The following is a 21,216-nucleotide window of genomic DNA, read 5'->3' as shown; positions in this document are numbered from 1 at the left end:
AATACTACTAACCTACACAGTAGTACACAAAGTATCTAAAATTAATAATTAACAACATTAAAATACTCTTACATGTACTTGTTAGTGATAAAACAGAATAATAGCCTATTCTATAATAATATAACACTGTGCATATTACTATACTGTACTTTTATGATACTTTAAATACATTTTGCTGATAATACTTCTGTACTTTTACTTCCGAAACATTTTGAATTCAGAGCTTTTACTTGTTGTTGAGTATTTTTAGACTGGGGTATTTCTGCTTTTACTTAAGCAAAGCGTTTCTAAGTACTTCTTCTACCTCTGTGTATTGGTACTTTGATACTTTGACTTAAGTAAATACTCTCCGTACTTAAAGATATCCTGATGTTGAGTTACAGAAGAGGATTTAATTCACTTAATTGTACCAGGCGATAAGTTGAAGAGTGACATTTTAGCTATTAGGATATTGTGAGTTATAGTCCAACAGCGTCCATCTCCTGAAGCGTGAGTGTGTGTGAGTGTGTGTGAGTGTGTGTGCGTGTGAGTGTGTGTGTGTGTGTGTGTGTGTGTGTGTGTGTGTGTGTGTGTGTGTGTGTGTGTGTGTGTGTGTGTGTGTGTGTGTGTGAGGGTGACTCATTGCGGTACCAATGGGGGATGCTGCTCAGTCCTCATGAGGTCTTCATAGATCTCTCCTCCTGCGTAGTCTTCTTCCAGCCCATAGACCGCTGCATACAAGTCGTCCTCGTCCTGAAGAGCATTCTCACTATCACACACACACACACACACACACACACACACACACACACACACACACACACACACACACACACACACACACATACATACACACACACACACACACACACACACACACATTAATATCTCTCAAATGTGTTGATTTTCAGTCACAAATGACTTCCTGCAATGGGAAAGCCATGGGGCACCAGTTTGTGGATAATGGTAACGGTATGTTAATGGTTAAATGCAATGTTAAAAGTTAAGAAATATACACAGATATGAAGAAAAGGCAACACACTTTCTGTCCAGCGTATAAGTAATTACAAATAGTAAACAATAGCAGTAATACAAGAAGAATCAAGACTTGGGCTGCTCTTTAACTACTAATCACTGCATGTATTAGATAATACTTTAGAAAGGCATAATGCACAATTCAAAGAAAACATGCTCTGAATAAAAATAATACAAATATTAGAGCTGTTCTATACACATTTGATTGCCCTTATTCATCTTTATCAATCAATCGTAAGTGATTGATGTGGGTGGTATGCAAGCACTCAGCAAAAACATGCAGCATTACTCATTCGTTCCCTCTGACGGTAACAGAGAAACGGAGCCAAGCCTTTTACCAAAACATGTGGGTGTCCAGACCCCTGGAGAGCATGGATGATGAGCAGAGCTGGTTGTGCTACAGAGCGAAATAATCATGTTCTATCAACACCAGTAACGGCCCCGCAGAGAGGCGCCTCATACATACTCAATCAAGTCTTCCAGATTATTGTAAATGTCCTCGTCTTGTAGGCTCTCCTCTGTTGGAAATGGCCTGGAAATGACAGTGAAGCAGCGTGAGGCTCATTTTTTAACAGAAAAATCACTATGAAGAAAATATAATCAATGAGTGACAACTTTTGATGTATTCAAATGTATTCAAACATCCATAACAGCCTAATATGCTTTGGTACAGCAGAAAAATGACACAAATTGGTTACAACTAGTTTGGACAAGTCTACAAATTGGGGCCACAAACTAAATTTTATTGAGATGGAGATCTGCAGCTCCCTCATTCTCACATTCGGTGGATGCCAAAAAATTATTAAAGATGCCAACATAAAAAAAACACGGACCACATTAAAACAATTACACATGATAGAGCACTCCAGGGATGACGTATTTTTTGTAGGCCACCCAGGAAGTTAGCATCGCGCTGGGTTCCCTCAAATAAAAGCCAATGGGAGTTTTCCATTGGGTTTTGGATTATTGCAGAAAATAAACTCTATGGCGGTGGAGGTAAAGTTTAAGTACAGGTAGCTACTCAGGGGTTGGAGCTTGGAGGGCACATTTTCTAAAATAATTGTGTAAGCATATTTTTTTAAGCACACCTTTAGACAATTTTATGAAACGTCTACTGACATCAAAGTCGGTTTGTTTGTTTTTTTAATATTTGGGTGACTTACTTGAATCCTCCTTGCTGTGCAATAGCTGTGTAGGAGAGCTTGGATAGAGTGTCCATAACCTGGTGAAAAAAGGTTAAAAGTGAATTCATGTTTTTGAATGGCTCAGAGAGAGACAGACACGTAGAGAGACTGGAGAGGAGAGACAGACAAAGTATGCTCTGCTAGTGTAAGTTAAATAACCAATGTCTCAACAGGTAGCAACACACCAGCTACCACTATGAAAACGCAAAGTTGGGGCTCCTCTGTCGCTTATAAAGACCATGAACTGCAACAGTGCCAGTTCAAATCCAGCTGGAGACCTTTGCTGCATTGCTCGCTGCCTCATTTCATCTCTCTGCTATCACAATTTGATAATCTCTTTATCTTATAAAGCCATAAAATGGTCAAAGAATCATAAAAAAGAAAAAGAAACATGCAATGTGGTAGTAGCTGTAGTGGTGGTGGCAGCTAACGTGTGCACAACAAACTAACAACAACACATTCCTTTACCAAAATAAGACTTAAGTAGCAATAATTCACTTTCAGACAATGAAATTCAGTATTTTTTATTTTTTTATGTTTTTACAAAACATTTCATTGTACTTAAATTGTACATGTTGTACAATCTGTTTGGCAAAACTTCACTTAATCATTATTATAATTATTACTATTATGCCAATAATTACTATTATGGCAATAAATTAAATTCAAATTGAATCCATAGCAAGAGACGGACTGCAGGCAACCAGAGAGAGACGGAGAAGGTCATGCATGGTCTAGAGGAAATGGTCATGCTACCTCAGCCACTCACACCCTTGCATCTGACTGTTTGTGTGTATGTGTGTGCGGTGGTGGGGGTGTTTATACGTGAGAAGGAAAGAGAACGATTTTTAAAAAAGTGAGCGAAGTTTGACTACATGCTGCTTCCTCTGCCAATATGAAATTATATCAAAATGTTCTCCTTTTCCTGAATAGAAAGTCATTTCTTTCGCAGTCGCATTTTAAGTAGATAAATACATTAAAATTCTGCATGTGACAAAGCACCTTAAAAACATACAGCTGTACATTTACGTGTCTGAAGTCTGCTAACACAAATGAAACTGGAGAGCAGAATTGGTTTGAATCTGTGCTATAATAATCCTTAGTGTTGTTCCTTCATCAATTTCTATCCCCTCAGATACGAGATTATTACTGACCAAAAAGATGAACCACAGGATGTTGGGACGTACAGTGTGGACAGTTCACACAGTGCAGTCAGTAGAGGAATAGAGAAAAGCTGTAATGTCTTTGATGAGGATGCCAAGTTCTTAGAAGTAGAAATCATGTTTGCATTAAGAAGATTGCGAAGAAGTTTCAAGTAACAATGCTGCAAATTTACTCTCTGCTCAGGATTTGAATTTGCAGGCATGGTTAAGAGAGATAGATGATGGGGTTAACTATAACAGCCTTGTCTATCTGCAGTTGATCTCCTCTTCCTGTGTGAGTGAGTGCTGTGGCTTTGGCTAAACCCAGGTGTTCTTGTGACTTGAAAGATGTGTCATGTTTGTTGTGTGAGAGACCAGCTTTAAAACTGTAAAAATGGGCCCCCTGCGTGTTCACAAGTTATTTAGAGCATTCGAAACTTTATCTTTCCTGCAACAAAACAAATATTCTGCCTTTGAAGTGAGATGATTTCACTTGTTTGAAATGTGGCATTATGTGCTTGAAGCCCTGATATTTAGTTGTGTATCATTTATTCCACAAAGGTCACATTCAGTCAGTTGATTTTAAGAAAATGATCCACATTAGAATTGCCATCGGCTCTTGTTTTGACAGCATTTACTGAGAACAAATTACATGAATGATTTGATTTCTGTGGTATTTCAGAAAAAGGAAGAACTTTGTTACTATCAGTGTGAATGTCATCCTGTCACACACATCACACCCGTCATAACTGATTTAACACTAGTGATAGCTGATGCTGTGCAGGACTAATCCGTTTTTTCTTTTTTCAAAGATATGTAGTGCTAAGTATAGGAAGAATAACGTAAGAGGAAAAAGCAGAATATGAGTTTGTCGAGAGAGATGGAAGAACCCATATAACCTCACTGGAAAAAGAGAACATTTGTTTACTTTGTGTATTGAATCGTGAATCCTTCTAGTCTTAAAAACAAGTTTTTCTCACGGCTGATGTGTCTGATGTTAGTTGAAGCCACATGAGACTTGAGAAACAAAGCCACAAGCTGAGCTGAAGTCCAACCACCATGGGGACTGTGGCCTGTACACAAAGTGTAGCATAATTCCCCAGAGCACCATGAAATAAAGGAATGAACGTTGAAATCAAATCATAATAAATTAAGTGTGCATGTCTGACTCTGTTATTTTGCTATCTAAATTATAAAAGCAGTAGTATTCATTTACACATGTAAACAATTAGGGCTGTGTGTTGGCGAGAATCTGCCGATACAATACGTATCATGATACAGGGGTAACGATTCAATGTATTGCGATACTGTAAGCAGGCAATATATTGCAATTTTTTAAAATCTCATTTCAGGAAAACTGTCATAGTATAAAGAACACACTACCATATGCATTAAATCTGAGTAAAAAAAATACTTTTTTATGCAATCAAAACAGTGGGACATGCATTTGCATTTATCACAATCGCTGTAACATCCAACATCATCGCACTATTTTGAGAGGGAATATACACTGAGAGGGCGCATCTCTTTTACGGATAAAATAAAGTATTGACTGAGTTGCATTGCATGTAAACTATTCATTAAAAATCAGTGTATTTTGAGGATCAATACAGTATCACAAAACATAATATCGCAATGATTGCTATTTTCGATATTTTCTTACTCTTCCTTTCCTTATTAACAATCAACTAAATCTCATAGGGTCTAATTTTTAATTACTTTATTATCGCACGGCAAATTAAAGGTATCTTGTTTGTTTAATTCGTACAAAAATCGAGCAGGCATTCAAATTGATTCCCCGTTTTCATTATTCTAAAGTCATGATACATACATTTTATTTGTGATAAATGTAAATCAAATGATGGTACATTGCTGCATTTATGTTGGGACTGTCCATTCATTTATCAGTTCTGGTCAATCATTTTTTTTTAAATGTTTCTGAGGTTTATCAAAAGACTCTCTCTCCTGACAGAGCCCTGGCTCTTTTTGGCTCCTCAGAGGACTCCTCAATTCTCCTTTCACACATTCAAACAGCTGTATTGATGGGCATAGTATTAGCAAAAAAAAGACTGGCAGACACCAACTCCACCGTGCTTCAGAAACTGGTTGCATGAACTGGTTTCAGTTATTCACATGGAGAAATTGCAAACTAATAATTTAAAATGTCAACATGAATGTGAAGAACCTTGGGGGCCCTTTCTGCAACATTTGGAATCAGTTTGACAGCATTTGTATTTATGTATTGATTGTTTTCTTTTCTTTTTCCTTTTCTCTGTTCTGTTTTTGAATACTCCCATTATGGATGGCCTGGAGTCTCCAGGAGATAAAATCAAAACAAAAAAAACATAATGTTTTAATTAGTGAGCTTTAGAGGATAGGTGGATTTTGTTACCTTCAGACAGAGCCAGGCTAGCTGTTTCCCCCTGTTTCCAGTCTTTATGCTAAGCTAAGATAATCACCCCTCTCACAGTAGCTTAATATTTACTGTACAGACACAAGAGTGGTATCAATCTTCTCATCTAACTCTCAGCAAGACAGCAAATAAGCGAATTTACCGAAACATTGAACTATCTATTTAAGAAAAAAACAAAAAAAAACACGTAAAATGCCCTTCTCTATTCACTTGAATTTAATAAGCAAAACATTTTGCTTTTACAGTCCAGGTTGAGATAATTTTATATTGAGGGAAGAAATAAAGATGTTTCTGGCCTCCAGTCTGCTGCATGCTGCCCGGGGTGAAGCCTGTAGTAACTCAGCAGAGGAATGTAGGTTAGAGAGCTCTCATTAGATATTCAGTGGACTAATGCTCAGTCTACGGGCCGAGTTGGCACAACTCAACCCCAGTGGATTAGACTGGCTGAGATTTGAGATGTTCTCTTTCGGATGTTTTCTGATGGAGTATTTCTTGTTCGGCTGTAAAACCCTTCCTGGAGCCGATCCAGCCCAATCGCTGAACCTGCAGACACCCGGATTTTTAACTAGTGATGAAAAAAAAGAAGAAGTAATGATGCCCCCTCCGGAAGCTTGTTTGTTTGATGAACAACTCTTGAACATGATTGAGATTATGCAGCCCGGCTTGGATGTACTGTACATATTTACAGGCAGCACCACCTCCCCTGCGGGATTATCAGACGCCAGATTAACTGGAAGCTCCTTTAGAACACAACTGAAAGAAAAGAGAGTCTGTGTGGGGAAACTGCACGCAAAGCTCAATATGCAACCCCTCACACTTACAGTATAGAGAGAACCAATGACCACTGTCTATCCTCTGCAGGGACGTGAATTACACCTATTAATCATGTATAATATGCCTCACTAAAGGATTTTGGATAGACCTTTTACCTGAAGAACATTTCTTTTAATCCAAATTTGCTTGCACATTAATAAAATATACCTGGAGTTCTCAAACCTCCTGCGATACTTTATACGTTATTTAAAACAGTTGCAATATCTGCTCTGACAAAATATTTGAATTTATAAGAAGTAACATAAGGGATAAGACAAATTACACTCTTTTGAAACGATGATAACATTTTTACAGACTTAATGTAGGGCTGTCCTCGACCAAAGAAATTCTCAGTCGACTAACACTCATACGATTCTATTGACTAATCAATAGTTGATTTAATCGTCAGATCTGTAAAACTGAGTTTCTCCACAAAGAATCACACAAAAGCACCACTTTAAATCTTGTTTTTACCAGATATGTTTCTTATAATAAGTCATTCAGCATGAAAAAAGCATAAAAAACGACTAATCGACTAAAGAAATCTTAGTCGACTGATTAGTCAACTAATTGACTAGTGGACGGATATCTCTTTTATCAGAAGTACTAAATTATAAACTAAATAGATTCAGTACAGATAAGTACAAATAAAATACATTCATATTATACTTCCCCATGGATAACCCAGAGATGCTGAGACAACTCGTACTGCTCCGAGGCAAAGTTATGCACCAAATGCACTGAACTAAGGAATTGTGAGAATAAGGCAGGTTCAGTTGAGGGTGAGTGTGCTTTCTTCAGTTAAATCCGGCTCCGGAGCTGCGAGCGAGAGTCCACTGAGTAGCTCAGAGGAGCGCACTACAAACCCACTGACCTGGTAACACCGTGTACACACACTGAAATCAGCTCCCACATTAACGCAGCAGTAAAAAGAAGACAACCAATGCCTTCAGAAGTGCATAAGAAAAATGCATAACCAGGCAATGGGTGGACACATATTGACACTCACATACACACACACACACACACACAGCTGACTGGCTCTATATATCGCAAGGGACTAATTATTTCACACTGCATGAATGTGAATGAATGAATGTGTGACTGGATGTAGGCAGTCAGATGTATTACCATTTTCCAACAATGTTCAGATGCAGTTTGCATGTAAATATTCTCATTGAAAACATTTTTAAAATAAAGTACTTGTTTAAATATTTTATAACGCAGTTGTTTTTTTTATCACCTCTGAATAATTGCAGCTGCAAAACAAGGATTTTATGTACTATGATAAAAAAAAGATGTTGCTGTCTTTGAGGAGTTTTTCTTTTTAGACACCATTATGTTTTTTATACAATACTCATTCGCTGTTTGCAATTTCACTCTGTTGTTTCTAACTATAACATCTGAACAACGGAGGAAAACTGTAAAATGCACTATCGGTTAGACAGCCAGCACAATCATCACCATCACTCATGTGCTCACTCAAACTCATTTCCTCGTAAAACAGCTTGTAAAAGTCAAGTGCTATATCCGGAAAAGCTTAAAGACTTTCATAAATCATTGCAACTAGAGAAGAAGGCAGCTGAAAGAGGGCAGGAAAACAGAATAGAACAGAAAATGTGTGCATTGTTGGAGAATATGGTATATGAAAACACAGGAGAGTTTCATGGTGTTGTGACAGAAAAGCAGAATGATGGATGAGGGTGTTACCTTTCCAAAGTCTCGAACATCGAAGAGGTCGAAGGCTTCAAATAAGTCCTTTTTCTTCATCCCAAACACCTCATAGCAAGACGTCAGGAAGGTGCGGATGTTCTTCAAGCATAGGAACTGCATAGAGCAAAAATGTACACTTATCAATTTAGCATCCCTCGTCTCTATACATCCTTACAGAAATCTGTGAATTTTTTCATTTGCTAAAATGTAAGGGACAAAATGTTCATTGAATTGTTCATAATTCTAGGAATATCATGAATAGGTCAGCTCCTCTAAATCACAAAAAGACCTTTAAAAACACATTTTAGTAATACCTAGCCATGCCAATATTTTTTCCTTTTTGCTATAAATGAGAATGTGAGACATTTCTATACATTATTTACCCCAAAATAGTATTGTTTGACTACCTGAAACAGATGCTAAATTAAAGGGTCAACCAATTTATAACTGCCCAGGTTTTGAGAGGTCCGTGTCTCACATTTTTCAGCGTTGCAATAATACATTGCAAAATTGACATTTCTTCACAGAAACAGTGTCCCACAACAGTTTTCATTCAAAGTATTTTTTTTACTGAATAAATAATCCCTTTGATCATGCTGTTTGGCAGGCTTATCCAGAGTAAAAGCGGCATTGTTTCTGGAAAGAAATGTTGTTGTTTAATGTTTTAAATATAAGTTTTAATGCTTTAAGCGTCACAAATAAGCACAGACTTATGTGCCTCAATTGCAGCAGCCTCAGGCAGATGCATGACAGGCTGCATGGTAAGATACCACTGACGTAAACTGAGAAGTGTGGGGTTTTTTTTTCTGTCATTTGGAAGAGCCAACCCTTTCATTCTGTTTAACCTTAATAAATCTACATTAACACTATAATGTGAGTGCAGAGATCTTGAAGTTGCTTTTATAAAAGTGAAGGTGAACCACACACTCACACACACAGCAAACTGAAAGTGATATCAGTGCGAAATGAAACCACTAAGAATGTGCTCTTTCGGTGTCACTTCCTATTATGATCTGAGTCACAGTGGGAAGAGTGCAGTCAAAACAACTTTTAAAGACATTGTGCTTATAGTTATGCGTTCAAGCTTGGGCCACTAAAAATTCATCTACACAAAATAGCGTTGTAAAAAAAACACCATGTGAAGCATTCAAACAGTAAACAAGCAGTAAACAGCTGCACCGGCATAATTTAGCACATTATTAAGTGATGATTAAACTAGAAACTGAGCTGATTCTAGAGACTAGATAGGCTCCTTTTTATCACATCAGCTCATCGTGGAGACGCCTGTAATCACTCCACCGCCCCCCCATGGGGCCCTGTTTGTCTGAGGAGGAAGTGCATAAACATGATGGCTTTGCACCACTCCTGATTACACTCACAGCCCCGGTGCATATTCACTTTCTTCACAGAATAAAGAATAAAACTACATCCGTGGCTTCACAGATGAAAAACTGTAAAGTGCAGGTCTTTCTTGGTGCAGTATGTCGTACTAACTATTGAGCTTTTATTTGTAACCTTTTACATTATTTATTATCTCGCTTGTGCTCATATATATTGATGTTTAGCAGCATTGGTTTGTCTGATGCTGAAGTCTCTCTTGAAAGATTTCTTTGAATATCACTTTCTCTATGAAAATATTAAATAACAAAAGCAGAGATGACATTGAGTGCCTATATATTTATGATTCATACATAAGAATTTCACTGTCACACTCCATGTTTTTGCATTTGCGCCAAAGCCGAACATACAATATGATAAAAATAGCACTCCTGGGCACACTCTGGTCCTCCAGTCCACTACCTTCAGGCCCTTGTTTCCATTTCCAAGATCGTAGGTCAGCGGGGCACAAAGAAAGGTCCATTTAAAATCTGGAGCCCACTGACACACATGGCTTTCTCGACCATATTCAGATGGCCTACAGCTGCAGGCTCTGAATATCCATTGTTGTTATGCCCTGGGTTTGCTTTTACTGTCTAGCAAGAAGATAAAAAATGAGTGGACGTGAACTGACAGAGCACATACACAACACTGCAGTTTATACGACAGAGCACGATCTAACGCCGGCTCAGTAACTGGCTTTTATTTATTTCGGTAGCAAAGATTTTTGATCCAAAAAGATTGCACATTTATTCATGGCAGTTTGTGGAGGTTAAAATTAAAAACTGTTTCTTTGATTAAATCATTTTTAAGCAATCTGTGTTGACGTGGCACTTCAATATACATGTATGACAACAACTAAAAAAAAATTTGCTCATCTCTCGAAAAATAACCGTCCAGTAACAAATTATCAGACCTTCTTATGTTTAAGCTTTGTTGTGCGTATGCTTCATATCATAGTCTTTCTTTAGTAAAGGGTCCTTTGACCTGAATAAGGTTAAAATGCCAAGATGATGCCAATTACTTGGAATCAAAAGTGTTCAGATTCTGACTAGATGACACATTTGACATACAACTTTTAAGAAGACCCGATAAAGATTTAATCACCTGCCACGTTGTTGAATGAAGTGAGCACAAGTTGTTGCACAGGAAGTCATGCTCTTATAGTGGAATATTACAAGAAGGCATGAAAATTATTAGTGAGTATTTAGGTAACCACAACCGATTTAAGTTGAGTTTATTTGCTCCTATAAGGAGATATACTGCTGATCTCCTACAGACGCCTGTCTCAGTTAAGCTATATCAAGTGAAATAAGCTTTTCACCACATTACGATTTTATATTATTTTCTTTTATTAAATTCAATCACCGTGCTGGCCAAAATAGTGATCTGTAGTTGAATAAAAATGTGTAGTTTTGAGATTTTACTATTCAATAACTGTAAGAAATCCTAATGCCTAACTTCAAACTCTGTTGCAAACAAAGTACGAGCTGCTGCACACATAGTAAAAGTTCCTTAACTAATGGGTGGATCAAAGCCAGGGTTTTATCAGACATCTCCAGTTACAGAGGGAAGAATTACGGGTAAAGAGAGGTCCAGACTTGGACTATCCCTCTGGCTGTCACAGGCTGTGGGACATTTAGTACTATTCAATTGCTTAAAGTAAGATTTAAAAAACACACACACACACACACACACACTGTGTTGGTCCTTTAACTGAAAGACTGTGACTGTGACAGGTGTCACCTCCGTCAGACTAAAAACGCCGGCTCACAGCTCATGTGGAGCCTTCAACACTGAAGATCTGAACACGAAAGGACTCGTATACATTTATAATTTGACCTTTGACTCATGTAAACACAATCTTATTACTTTCCATGGGAGACAGTAGAAATCGTACATATTTAGAAGAAGCAACACTGCTGAAGACATGTTCAAATGAGACCTTTCAGAGGGTCACTCTGTGGCCTTATTTTCTAAAATGTTTACTTGTCAGTTTGACACAGACGAGACATGTTCCCAAATTCTGGACTTTAATGAAATGGGTGACAGATTGAAAATGAGCAAAAGCTTGCCTTGTGCTGCAAATCCTCACTATTATGCATGGAGTAACCTAAAAGGGAATAAAACTCCCCTTACACACCTCTGCATCAAACTTTTAAGGGACCTGGAATAAAGCTTCTTCATGCAGATTAGTGTTATTGCCTGCAGGTGTTTTGAATTGTATGCCAACATAGATTCTACTTCTTTCTGTGGTGGTGTGTTTAAAGACCTTATGCTACCCTGATTTATAACACATTTTACAGTCAGTGTTCATAAGCATAAGTGACAGTGATTTGGCTTCTTTCACTAACTAAATTGATTCTGTAGTGCCTGATTATGAAGTAAAAAAAATAACTTATATCTACCATCTAACTACAGGTTTTGCTAATATGGCATGCTTTTAATCCCATTCATTTGGATTTGACAGCAGTTTTGCACACGTTATACGACCACACTGTAAACAATTGCTGTTAATTTACAGCAGGATTTCAACAGTATTAACCTGTTATTGCTAAAAACAGTGCTTTACTTTTAATACAAAAGAAAACCTGTTAAATTACGCTCATAGGCCGTTTTTTAACTGAACTATAATGCATTCTTAAATAACAGCACTTTACTGCTGATCAACTGTCTAAAGTATCATCAGTAACAGTTTCATGCAGTATGTTTTTTAATTCTGGGACCTGATCTGCTCATGTGAGGCTTGTACATTGTACATGATTGTAAAATCAGTGAATTAGCTCTTCACTCACATGTTGTTATGGTTTGCATTCTGTGCTTGTAGCCAGCTATAGACAGACATTTTTGGGAAAAGTGTCAACAAGTCTATTATAGCCTTTTTCCTAACAAGTGCCTTTAATTGTATTTAGTGTGACTATTCCTATGTCTGTTACCTGCTAAGTCTATTCATCTAGGCAAATAATGTTTATTAAAATGTATGTAAAAAATACAACCTAAATAGTGCATTAAAACAAATCAGTAAGAGAATGTAAACAAAAAAAAAGGTGAAACACAGCTATATAATGTATCTTTGAACAGTAAATTAACTGTAAAATACTGTGAAATAATTTTTTTTTAAAAAACTGTATTTTTCATTAACAGTACAAAGCTGGAAATTTCAGCGACAGTATAATAATGTTAATTTTACAGTAACATAAAGGCAACCCTGCTGCCAGTTCTTTACTGTTATTTTACTGGGAAATTCTTAACAGTGCACAAGTTGCTCTTGAAAGCAGCAGCAGCAATGCTGAGTGTATATACCTGTGACATCTGTGGCCTGAGGTTGATCTCCTTCAGGTTGATGGTGAGAGGTCTCAGGTTGTTGAGCAGCTGGCAGAGCAGCACCCCGTCCCGCAGAGTCTGAGCCAGGTCGAACACCTGCGACGTGTCCGCGGTCACACGGTGCTTCTCCGGCAGCACGTTGCAGCTGATCAGCCACATCGCACACTGCCTCCAGTACTCCATGTTACTGTCTGAAGAGCGGTGGATAAACAAACAGCAGGTTAATGCTCAATGTATAAACTTTGTCCCTGTTTTAAGCCTGCTGTGCACGGCATGATGGCAGCAGCGCTCGTCTCTCCAGACTCCTGCATCGCCTCTGGAGGACGCACTGAGCTGCTGCAGCTTATATGAGAAACCCCCTCTCTCTGCCCTTACTGTCAACTTCCCCTTCCTTCTGCTGTCAGATTTCCACAGAGGTGGTCGTAAAATAATCGTTATACTTCCCCCTACTTCTTCTGAAATGAGTTGCCAATGCAGCCTATATAGCTGCACCTGCAGGATACAATGAAAACAAGCCCTGCAGAACAAAACGCTGTCTATGGGAAACTTCTCTTCTTTTGACATGACAGAAGGTGTTTTTAATCAACGCAGGTTATTTCCAACTTTTATATGCATGCAAATGTTAACCCGATTTCAATGTGCCACTTTTTTTGGTAAATTTGAGTACTATGAAAGGCGCTCTATAAATAAAATATATTATTCATATTATTATAACTTTTTATTACTTTTTTCGCCATAAAATATTATAACTTTTCTGGACTTTTTTTGACATACTATAGTATGAATTTTTCGACATACAGTACTATACTATACTATAACTTCATATTTTACTTCTGTCGACATACTATACTATGACTTTTTAGACATACAATATTATGACTTTTTACTTTTTTCGACATACTATACTATTTCTTTTTTTATGACTTTTTTCAACAAACTATACTATTACTTTTTATGACTATTTTAGACACACCATTCTATGACTTTTTTTGACATACAATGACTTTTTAGATATACTATACTAAGACTATTTTTATGACTTTTTTTACATAATATACAATGGCTTTTTAATGTCTTTTTCCGACATACTATACTATGACTTTTTTGGGACTTTTTTTTTTACATACTTTGTATGACTTGTATTAACTTTCTTTCAACATGCTATACTATGACTTTCTTCGACATACTATACTACACTATGACTTTTTTTAAATACTATGATATTTTATGACCTTTTTATATCATATTATACTATGACCTTTTTGCACGAAATGAGTTGCCAATGCAGTCTATATAGCTGCACCTGCGGGATGCAATGAAAACAGCCCTGCAGAACAAAATAACCCTGTCTTTGTGAAACTTCTCTTTTTTTGTTAGTTATGTAAGTTATTTCCACCTTTTATATGCATGCAAATGTTAACCCGATTTCAAGGTTCAATATGTGCCAATTTTTTGGTAAATTATTTATAAGACCATCAAATAAAGCTATGCATGAGATCTAATGATATTTTTTATAAATTGGCATGGGTCTCTTAAATATTTATTTGTTAAAAAAAATAGTTTCTCCTCTGTTTTAATTATTAGTATGGTTTTGTGTGACCCCTTTGTAAAGCGTCCTTGGGTTTCTGAAAGGCAATATATAATTCCAATTTATTATTATTATTATTATTATTCAAAAGTACAATTGTTTTGGAATTATGATATTTAGAGTATCAGCAAAAATCATTTTCATTTTAACTGTAAATAAACACTAACTATTGTCTTCGGTGTGCCATAGTAACAACACCATAAATACATTTTATGTAGCCCTCGGTCCAGCCTCGGTCTGGGTCTCATTCACATGAACGGAGGAAGGGGGAATAACTCTGGATTCAGCTATTAGTGCATTTTACAACTTTTAGGACTTAATGATTTAAATAAGGGCTATTCAAGTGTTCATACTGAGAAGATGATTCAACTCAAAAAAGAATATCCGCTGAGTTACAGACGTCTCTTTCCCAATGTAAGGCTAAGGGAAAAAAGTATTTTTGGGCCCAATGGCATCACGTGACGCACACGGAAGTTGGAGTACCGAAAATTGGCATCGATGACCGGCACTCTTCCTGGGGGCTTGCAAGGCCTATAGAAAGGAAGCTGGGTCACGCTGGGTCACACATTAACGCGTCATATCTTTGGGGGTATAACACATGCGCAGTAGAGTCTGGCCTGCACTTGCCAAAATTGAGCCAATCGCAACGCACCACCGCAGCTTCAGTTACACTGCGCATGTGTCATACCGCATACCCCAAGAGCCATGTCCGCCCGTGACCCAGCCTCCTTTCCATAGGCCTTGGGGGCTTGTATAGACCGAGCAAGACCTCGTGGTCGGGGCCAGATGGAGAAACACTACTGCGTATATTCAGTGGGCTGCATACCACGGAAGTAAACCTGGAAGCTAGAAAACTTTTTGAGGGTATGCACCAGTCGAGCAATTCTCATTGAAATGAATAGGAGCCATCTTGGGGTCCGGTATCCAGTTCTTTTTATACATCCATGACCTACGTAGGGAGTGGGTCCTCTTCACGGAGTCCGCCATGTTGCTCTGTCACGTTTCTACAGTAGCCCAGAACGGACAAACCAAATAACAATAAACACTGGCTCTAGCGAGAGCCTTTCGCATTTTTTTTACGTTACCTGAAGGCCACCGTGGTAACGCCAGCCGCCGTCTGACTTCCGTTGCTCCTAAAGTAGTGTTATTATGTTAAGGATGGCAAACGGCGTTACCACAGATTTGCACTTGGCGGCTCACGTTACCGCGGTCTTGGAAAGGGAGGAGTGAGCGGAGGGGCAGTCAGTTGGTTGCAATCTGCAAACACACCACTAGATGCCACCAAATCCTACACACTATCTTTAATCTGTAGATTATTTTTTTTCAATTATTTATCAATGATTGCTTTATAAACTCTATAAATGCCCATCACATGTTCCATCCGTCTTCAAACTATTTGTATTGTCTGACCAACAATCCCAAATCCCCAAAATAGGACATTTAAAGTAATATAAAAAAGATCAAATTAGCTGATCCTCACATTTAGGAAGCTGTAACCAGCAATTGACAATTTGCTTGATAAATGACTCAAGTGATCAACTGATTATTAAAGTTGTTGGCAGTTTTTGCAGTGTTTTGTCATTTATTTCATCATTAACAATACAGAGTATCTCTATTTATTCTATGAAACATTGTGTGTGTTGCAGAGTGATCCTTTCCCCTCACAGTCTCTCACGCTCAGCTGACATTCCTTGTGGATTAAACAGCCTTGACAGGTGACTAATCTGAGTTCTTTGTGGCATGTATGCTGGGAAGTTTTGATTTCTGTTTCAATTATCATAGAGTTTTTGTTTCTATAATTAAGATTGTAAAGAATCAAGGGATCTAACAGAGACAAGGAGAAGGACATCCTCCTCCTGCCATGAGATTTACTGTAGATCACTGTCATTAAGCTCATTATATAAACACAGGAAGGAAGCTGGATGTATCCCATCTTGTTTCACCCTGAGTGAGGGAGCCAGATGTTTCCTCAGACATTGAGCAGGCTCGTAAACTTCAACTTGTACAAGAGTAACATCAGTAAGGAAAACTTGCTTGATAACTTAAGTATTAAAAATCACTATAATACAATGCAAATACCAACCCGATAGCACACATCCTATACTGTCTGTATATTATGTACATTTCTTCTCGCAGCGACCGCTCCTCTAATGCCAAACTCCTGTCTCCACCACTCAAAAGCACCGGACCTGAGACGACAAAGCATTCTCCACAGCTGTCTCCTCCCTCTGGACCTCACTCCCTAAACACATCCGAGAATGTACCAATCTGTCCACATTCAAATCACAAATCAAAACTCACCTTTTTAGAACTACTTTTAATGTGTGTGTGTGTGATTAATGTAGCGTGTTGTATATTTTTAGTGTGTTGTTTTCTATGATCATTTTAAGTTGAGTAAAGTGTCTTGAGTACTATGAAAGGCGCTCTATAAATAAAATGTATTATTAGTATTATTATAACTTTTCATTACTTTTTTCGCCATAAAGAATAGTAACTTTTCTGGACTTTTTTTTTGACATACTATAATATGAAATTTTATGATTTTATTTGACATACTATAGTATGAATTTTTTCAACATACAGTACTATACTATGACTTTTTACTTTTTTCGACATACTATACTATTCCTTTTTTATGGCTTCTTTCAACAAACTATACTATGACTTTTTATGACTATTTTAGACACACCATTCTTTGACTTTTTCGACATACAATGACTTTTTAGATATACTATAAGACTTTTTTATGACTTTTTTGACATAATATACAATGGCTTTTTAATGTATTTTTCGACAAACTATACTATGACTTTTTATGGCTATTTTAGACATAATATACGATGACTTTTTTCGATATACTACTATGACTTTTTATTTTACTTCTTTAACTGTTTTTCGACATACTATACTGATTTTCTTTTACTTTTTTCGACATACTACAGTGACTTTTTTTTACTTATTTCCAACATATTATACTATGAATTTTCTGACTTTTTTTTACATACTATAGTATGACTTTTACTAACTTTCTTTCAACATGCTATACTATGACTTTCTTCGACAGACTATACTACACTATGACTTTTTTATGACATCTATATGACAAACTATACTGTAAAAAATTTTCCCATTCATTTTATTATTTTATGATGATTTTTTTATGGCATATTATGAGTTATGATAGTATACTATGGCTCTTTTAATTAAATTTTTTATGACAAACTATACTATAACATTTTTCTATGTCTTATTTTTATTACACTATATTGCTTTTTTTATGACATACTATACTATGACATGTCTTAGGACATTTTTTAAACCACACTATATCTTCATCTTTTTACTTTTTATGACATGATATACCTGACATTTTTTATGATATACTATACTATACATTTCTTAAGGCACACTATACTTTGATATGTTGTGACCTTTTTATGGCATATTATATTATGACCTTTTTGCATGACATTTTTTGTGACATACTATACTATGACTATTTTATTACATTTATTAAATTTAATTCACTACATTATGTTTTTTATGGCATACTATACAACAACCATTCTTTTATAACATTTGTGAGCTGTGTGTGTGAGGTTGACGTCAGCGGCTGACGTGTTTGACGGGGTCGATAGCTCCATTCTGAAAGGAGCGCGTGTATTCGTTTATGCTGAAGTTTTCTGAGATGACTAGTGCTGCTTTCCTCGGGAAGAAGTTTTCTATTAGTACCATTTGTTTCGTTGTGTTTTATTGTTAGTAAATTGTTACATTTCATGTCACTCTTTCCCTGGGTTTTAAGTTATTGTTACTCCAAATTGGGGGTCGTTACATTCTCATTCATATATGTTGAGGTCAGAGGTCAGGGGACCCATTTGAAAATGGACATGGACAGTTTTTCCTTTCCAAAATTTAGTCTAACTTTGGAGCAAGCTAACATGACATGGTTGGTACCAATGGATTCCTTAGGTTTTCTAGTTTCATACCAGGACCTTTACATAGCTCTAAAACTGAGGCCTCTGAAAGACAATGAAGTCGGTCGGGAATGCTGGCGATCCCGTGGGTTTCAGAGGCTTAAAAAACAATAATAATCAATAAATATTGATAATAATCACTATCAAGAGAATATTTTGCTTAACTGGCGTTTTCTTACTCAGTGAGTTCGTCCAGCATCCTCTGCTAGATCTCGTCTTGGAGGCAGCTGAACTGCTTCTGATGAGCCACCCAGGGGTTTTCCAGCTGCTCCTCCAGCGTTTTCTGGAGGACAGAGACAGAAAAAAAAAAACATTACAGACACACAATCATTCAAACATAAAAATCATGTAATTTGACTGTTGCCGTTTCCAGCTGTGTACAGACAGTAATGTTTTTCAGGTTCACCTCTCCTCGCCTTGATGTCCTCAACTCCATCCAGTCTGCTGGAAAATCATACAACAATAATACACTTTTATAGAATTTATAGTTGTATTTATAGTTAGCATTAACACTGGAAAGTGGAGAACTGCATAATGTTCATGAATAAAATGACAAAGACAAACCTGAAGACTTCCATAGTTCCCACGGACCGTGTAAACACCTGTCCACCTGCAACTGTCTATACGCTGAAATACAAAATAAGGTCATCAGAATTTGGAGTTGCATTAATTTAAAGTTTAACCAATCATGTATGAAAAGTGGATATTTGTAATGATAAATTAAAATTTTTATTTATTTTGACTTGTTTAGTTTTTCACATGAATCCTCCTGAGTCTAGTTTTCAACCTGATTTTCCATTGTTGTTAAAAAAATAAAACACAAAAACTTGTTTTAAAATATTTTTTTCCTAGGAAAATAAAACAAACATAAATAAATTACCCATTTCTGTTCCTGAAGGTGACGTAAGGATCCAGAATCTGCCTACAATTATAGGGATAATAGTCAGACGTTGTGGCCAATTGTATCACATAATAAAGAGAGTTATTTAAAATAACATATGCTGACAGTAGTTAGCCTATGTATATCCTCAAGAAAAAAGACACATATACCACTTGTTTCCAACTATGCTCCTTCCAGATACAGTGGTGGAATAACTCAATCAATCATCCATTAATCTATAAATAATCAGGCGTGAAAAATGTTGTCCCACCAGTGGTAGAGGATCTTATTGGAGAGGAGTGGATGTGACTTGGTTATGATAGTTTTTGTTTTTTTGTTTTTACCCTTTGGCATTGACACACACTCAGATCTCTCCAATATGCGTAATTTACAGTGGATGAAAATTTAACAGTTTGGGTAGCTTCATATATTATTTATATCTGCCCACAAGGTATGTTTTTGTGGAAAATGCGCCGTCTGGTGGTTAGTTTTATATGAACTAGTCTATGGTACCTGCACAGTTGAAGTCAGAGGGAAAGTGTGAGGACCACAGCAGCCCTGAAAAGTTATTCAAATATAATATAATAAATAATAATTCAGTTGCTCATCCACAGGTGGAAAAAAAGAAAGAAAAAAGGTGGCTTGATAAGGTGATAATATATGTTACAATGCTGTTACAGCTCAAGTGGCTAAAAATACATTTTAAAGGTCGGGTCATTAAAGCTGAAGTAGGCGAGATTGGAGCAAATATGATTTTTAAAAGTTATTTTTATGAATGGTCGCTATATCGTGACAGTGGTACATGAAACAGGTAATCTGAAAAAAGTCATGTGCCTCTGTGTCCTCCAGTGTCCTCCGGTGCTCCTAATGATAACTGCAAGATTTCACCGGAAGACCGGAGGAAAACAAGCAGTAAGAGCTGATCTGAGGTCCGCTGTCCAGCTGCTGTCTATGAGAGCCGGCTGTCAATCACTCGCGAGCTCCGACCAAACGGTCAAACTAAGCAGCGCTGATCAAATATGAATCAATATCCTGTTACGTTAATGCCTATTTCTCGCCTCAAATGTTTTCAGAATCAGCTTGTAGTGTACTGTTTAGCCGTAAAATGAGAAAGTTTGTGACGAGGCCGCCATTGTCCACTGCCCACCAGCCCGAGCACAGCCAATAGGAACGCTCTCTCTCTGAAATGACCAGTGATTGGTCAAAGTCTCCCTTTAAACCCTGAAAACAGAGCCATGAGGAGGTGCAGAAGTCTAGTTATCTCTCAGAACACTTGAATTACAATATGATGAAAGGTTATTATGGAATTTTTGCCCAATGATGCCAAAAATATACTGCCTACTACAGCTTTAATGCTGAGAAACGAAGAGAAGAGGCTACACTAGATTTTAAAAAGTATTCAACCCAAAACTGAGCCCAGTGTTGCCAAATGATTTCCAATGAAAAAAGCTAACTTAACAGCACTAGCTCCTAACTAGCTTCAAAAGTCCCTAAATCTAGCCAGAAAGTCGCCAAGTCGGCAACATTGACTGCCAGTCTATTCAGGCCTCTTTCCAAAGCCACTCCCCCAAAATCATCATTGTGAACGGTGAACATGGCTATTGTTAGTGAACATGGCTATTGTTAGTACTCACAACTGTCCAGCTGGCTGCTTGTGGACGACTCTGGTGACGTGCAATGACGCAGGCAGGTAGGTAGACAGACAGGTAGGTAGGCCATTCATTGGCTGAATGAAGTCACTGATGCATTTTTTTCTTTTTTTGTCAGAGCATTTGATTTATTGATTGGATGTAA

General features: G+C 37.2%; 1 protein-coding gene and 1 long non-coding RNA gene across 3 annotated transcripts in view; both read right to left on the bottom strand.

Annotated features, from left to right (window-relative positions):
- LOC141777532 (guanine nucleotide exchange factor VAV3-like) overlaps nucleotides 1–13,318 on the bottom strand; it is a 61,411-nt gene extending 48,093 nt beyond the window's left edge. Inside the window, exons 1-5 of one of the 2 annotated variants that reach the window (XM_074651851.1) lie at nucleotides 12,960–13,318; nucleotides 8,277–8,393; nucleotides 2,178–2,236; nucleotides 1,481–1,546; nucleotides 631–748 (exon numbers count right to left, since the gene is read on the bottom strand). In XM_074651851.1, the coding sequence (XP_074507952.1) occupies nucleotides 631–748; nucleotides 1,481–1,546; nucleotides 2,178–2,236; nucleotides 8,277–8,393; nucleotides 12,960–13,163 (564 nt within the window). In that variant the 5' untranslated portion in view covers nucleotides 13,164–13,318. The remainder of the gene's footprint in view (nucleotides 1–630; nucleotides 749–1,480; nucleotides 1,547–2,177; nucleotides 2,237–8,276; nucleotides 8,394–12,959) is intronic. The other variant, XM_074651852.1, reaches the window with a different exon arrangement.
- Nucleotides 13,319–18,948: 5,630 nt separating this feature from the next.
- LOC141776308 (uncharacterized) lies at nucleotides 18,949–19,840 on the bottom strand. Its single transcript, XR_012595742.1, has 3 exons — nucleotides 19,423–19,840; nucleotides 19,107–19,169; nucleotides 18,949–18,986 (listed from the first exon to the last, which is right to left on the bottom strand). It is a non-coding gene; the product is annotated as an uncharacterized LOC141776308 (long non-coding RNA).
- Between the last annotated feature and the right edge of the window lie 1,376 nt (nucleotides 19,841–21,216).

The sequence above is a fragment of the Sebastes fasciatus genome, chromosome 11 (assembly GCF_043250625.1).
Source record: "Sebastes fasciatus isolate fSebFas1 chromosome 11, fSebFas1.pri, whole genome shotgun sequence".
NCBI lineage: Eukaryota > Metazoa > Chordata > Actinopteri > Perciformes > Sebastidae > Sebastes > Sebastes fasciatus.
This window is presented reverse-complemented; position numbering and strand designations above follow the sequence as displayed.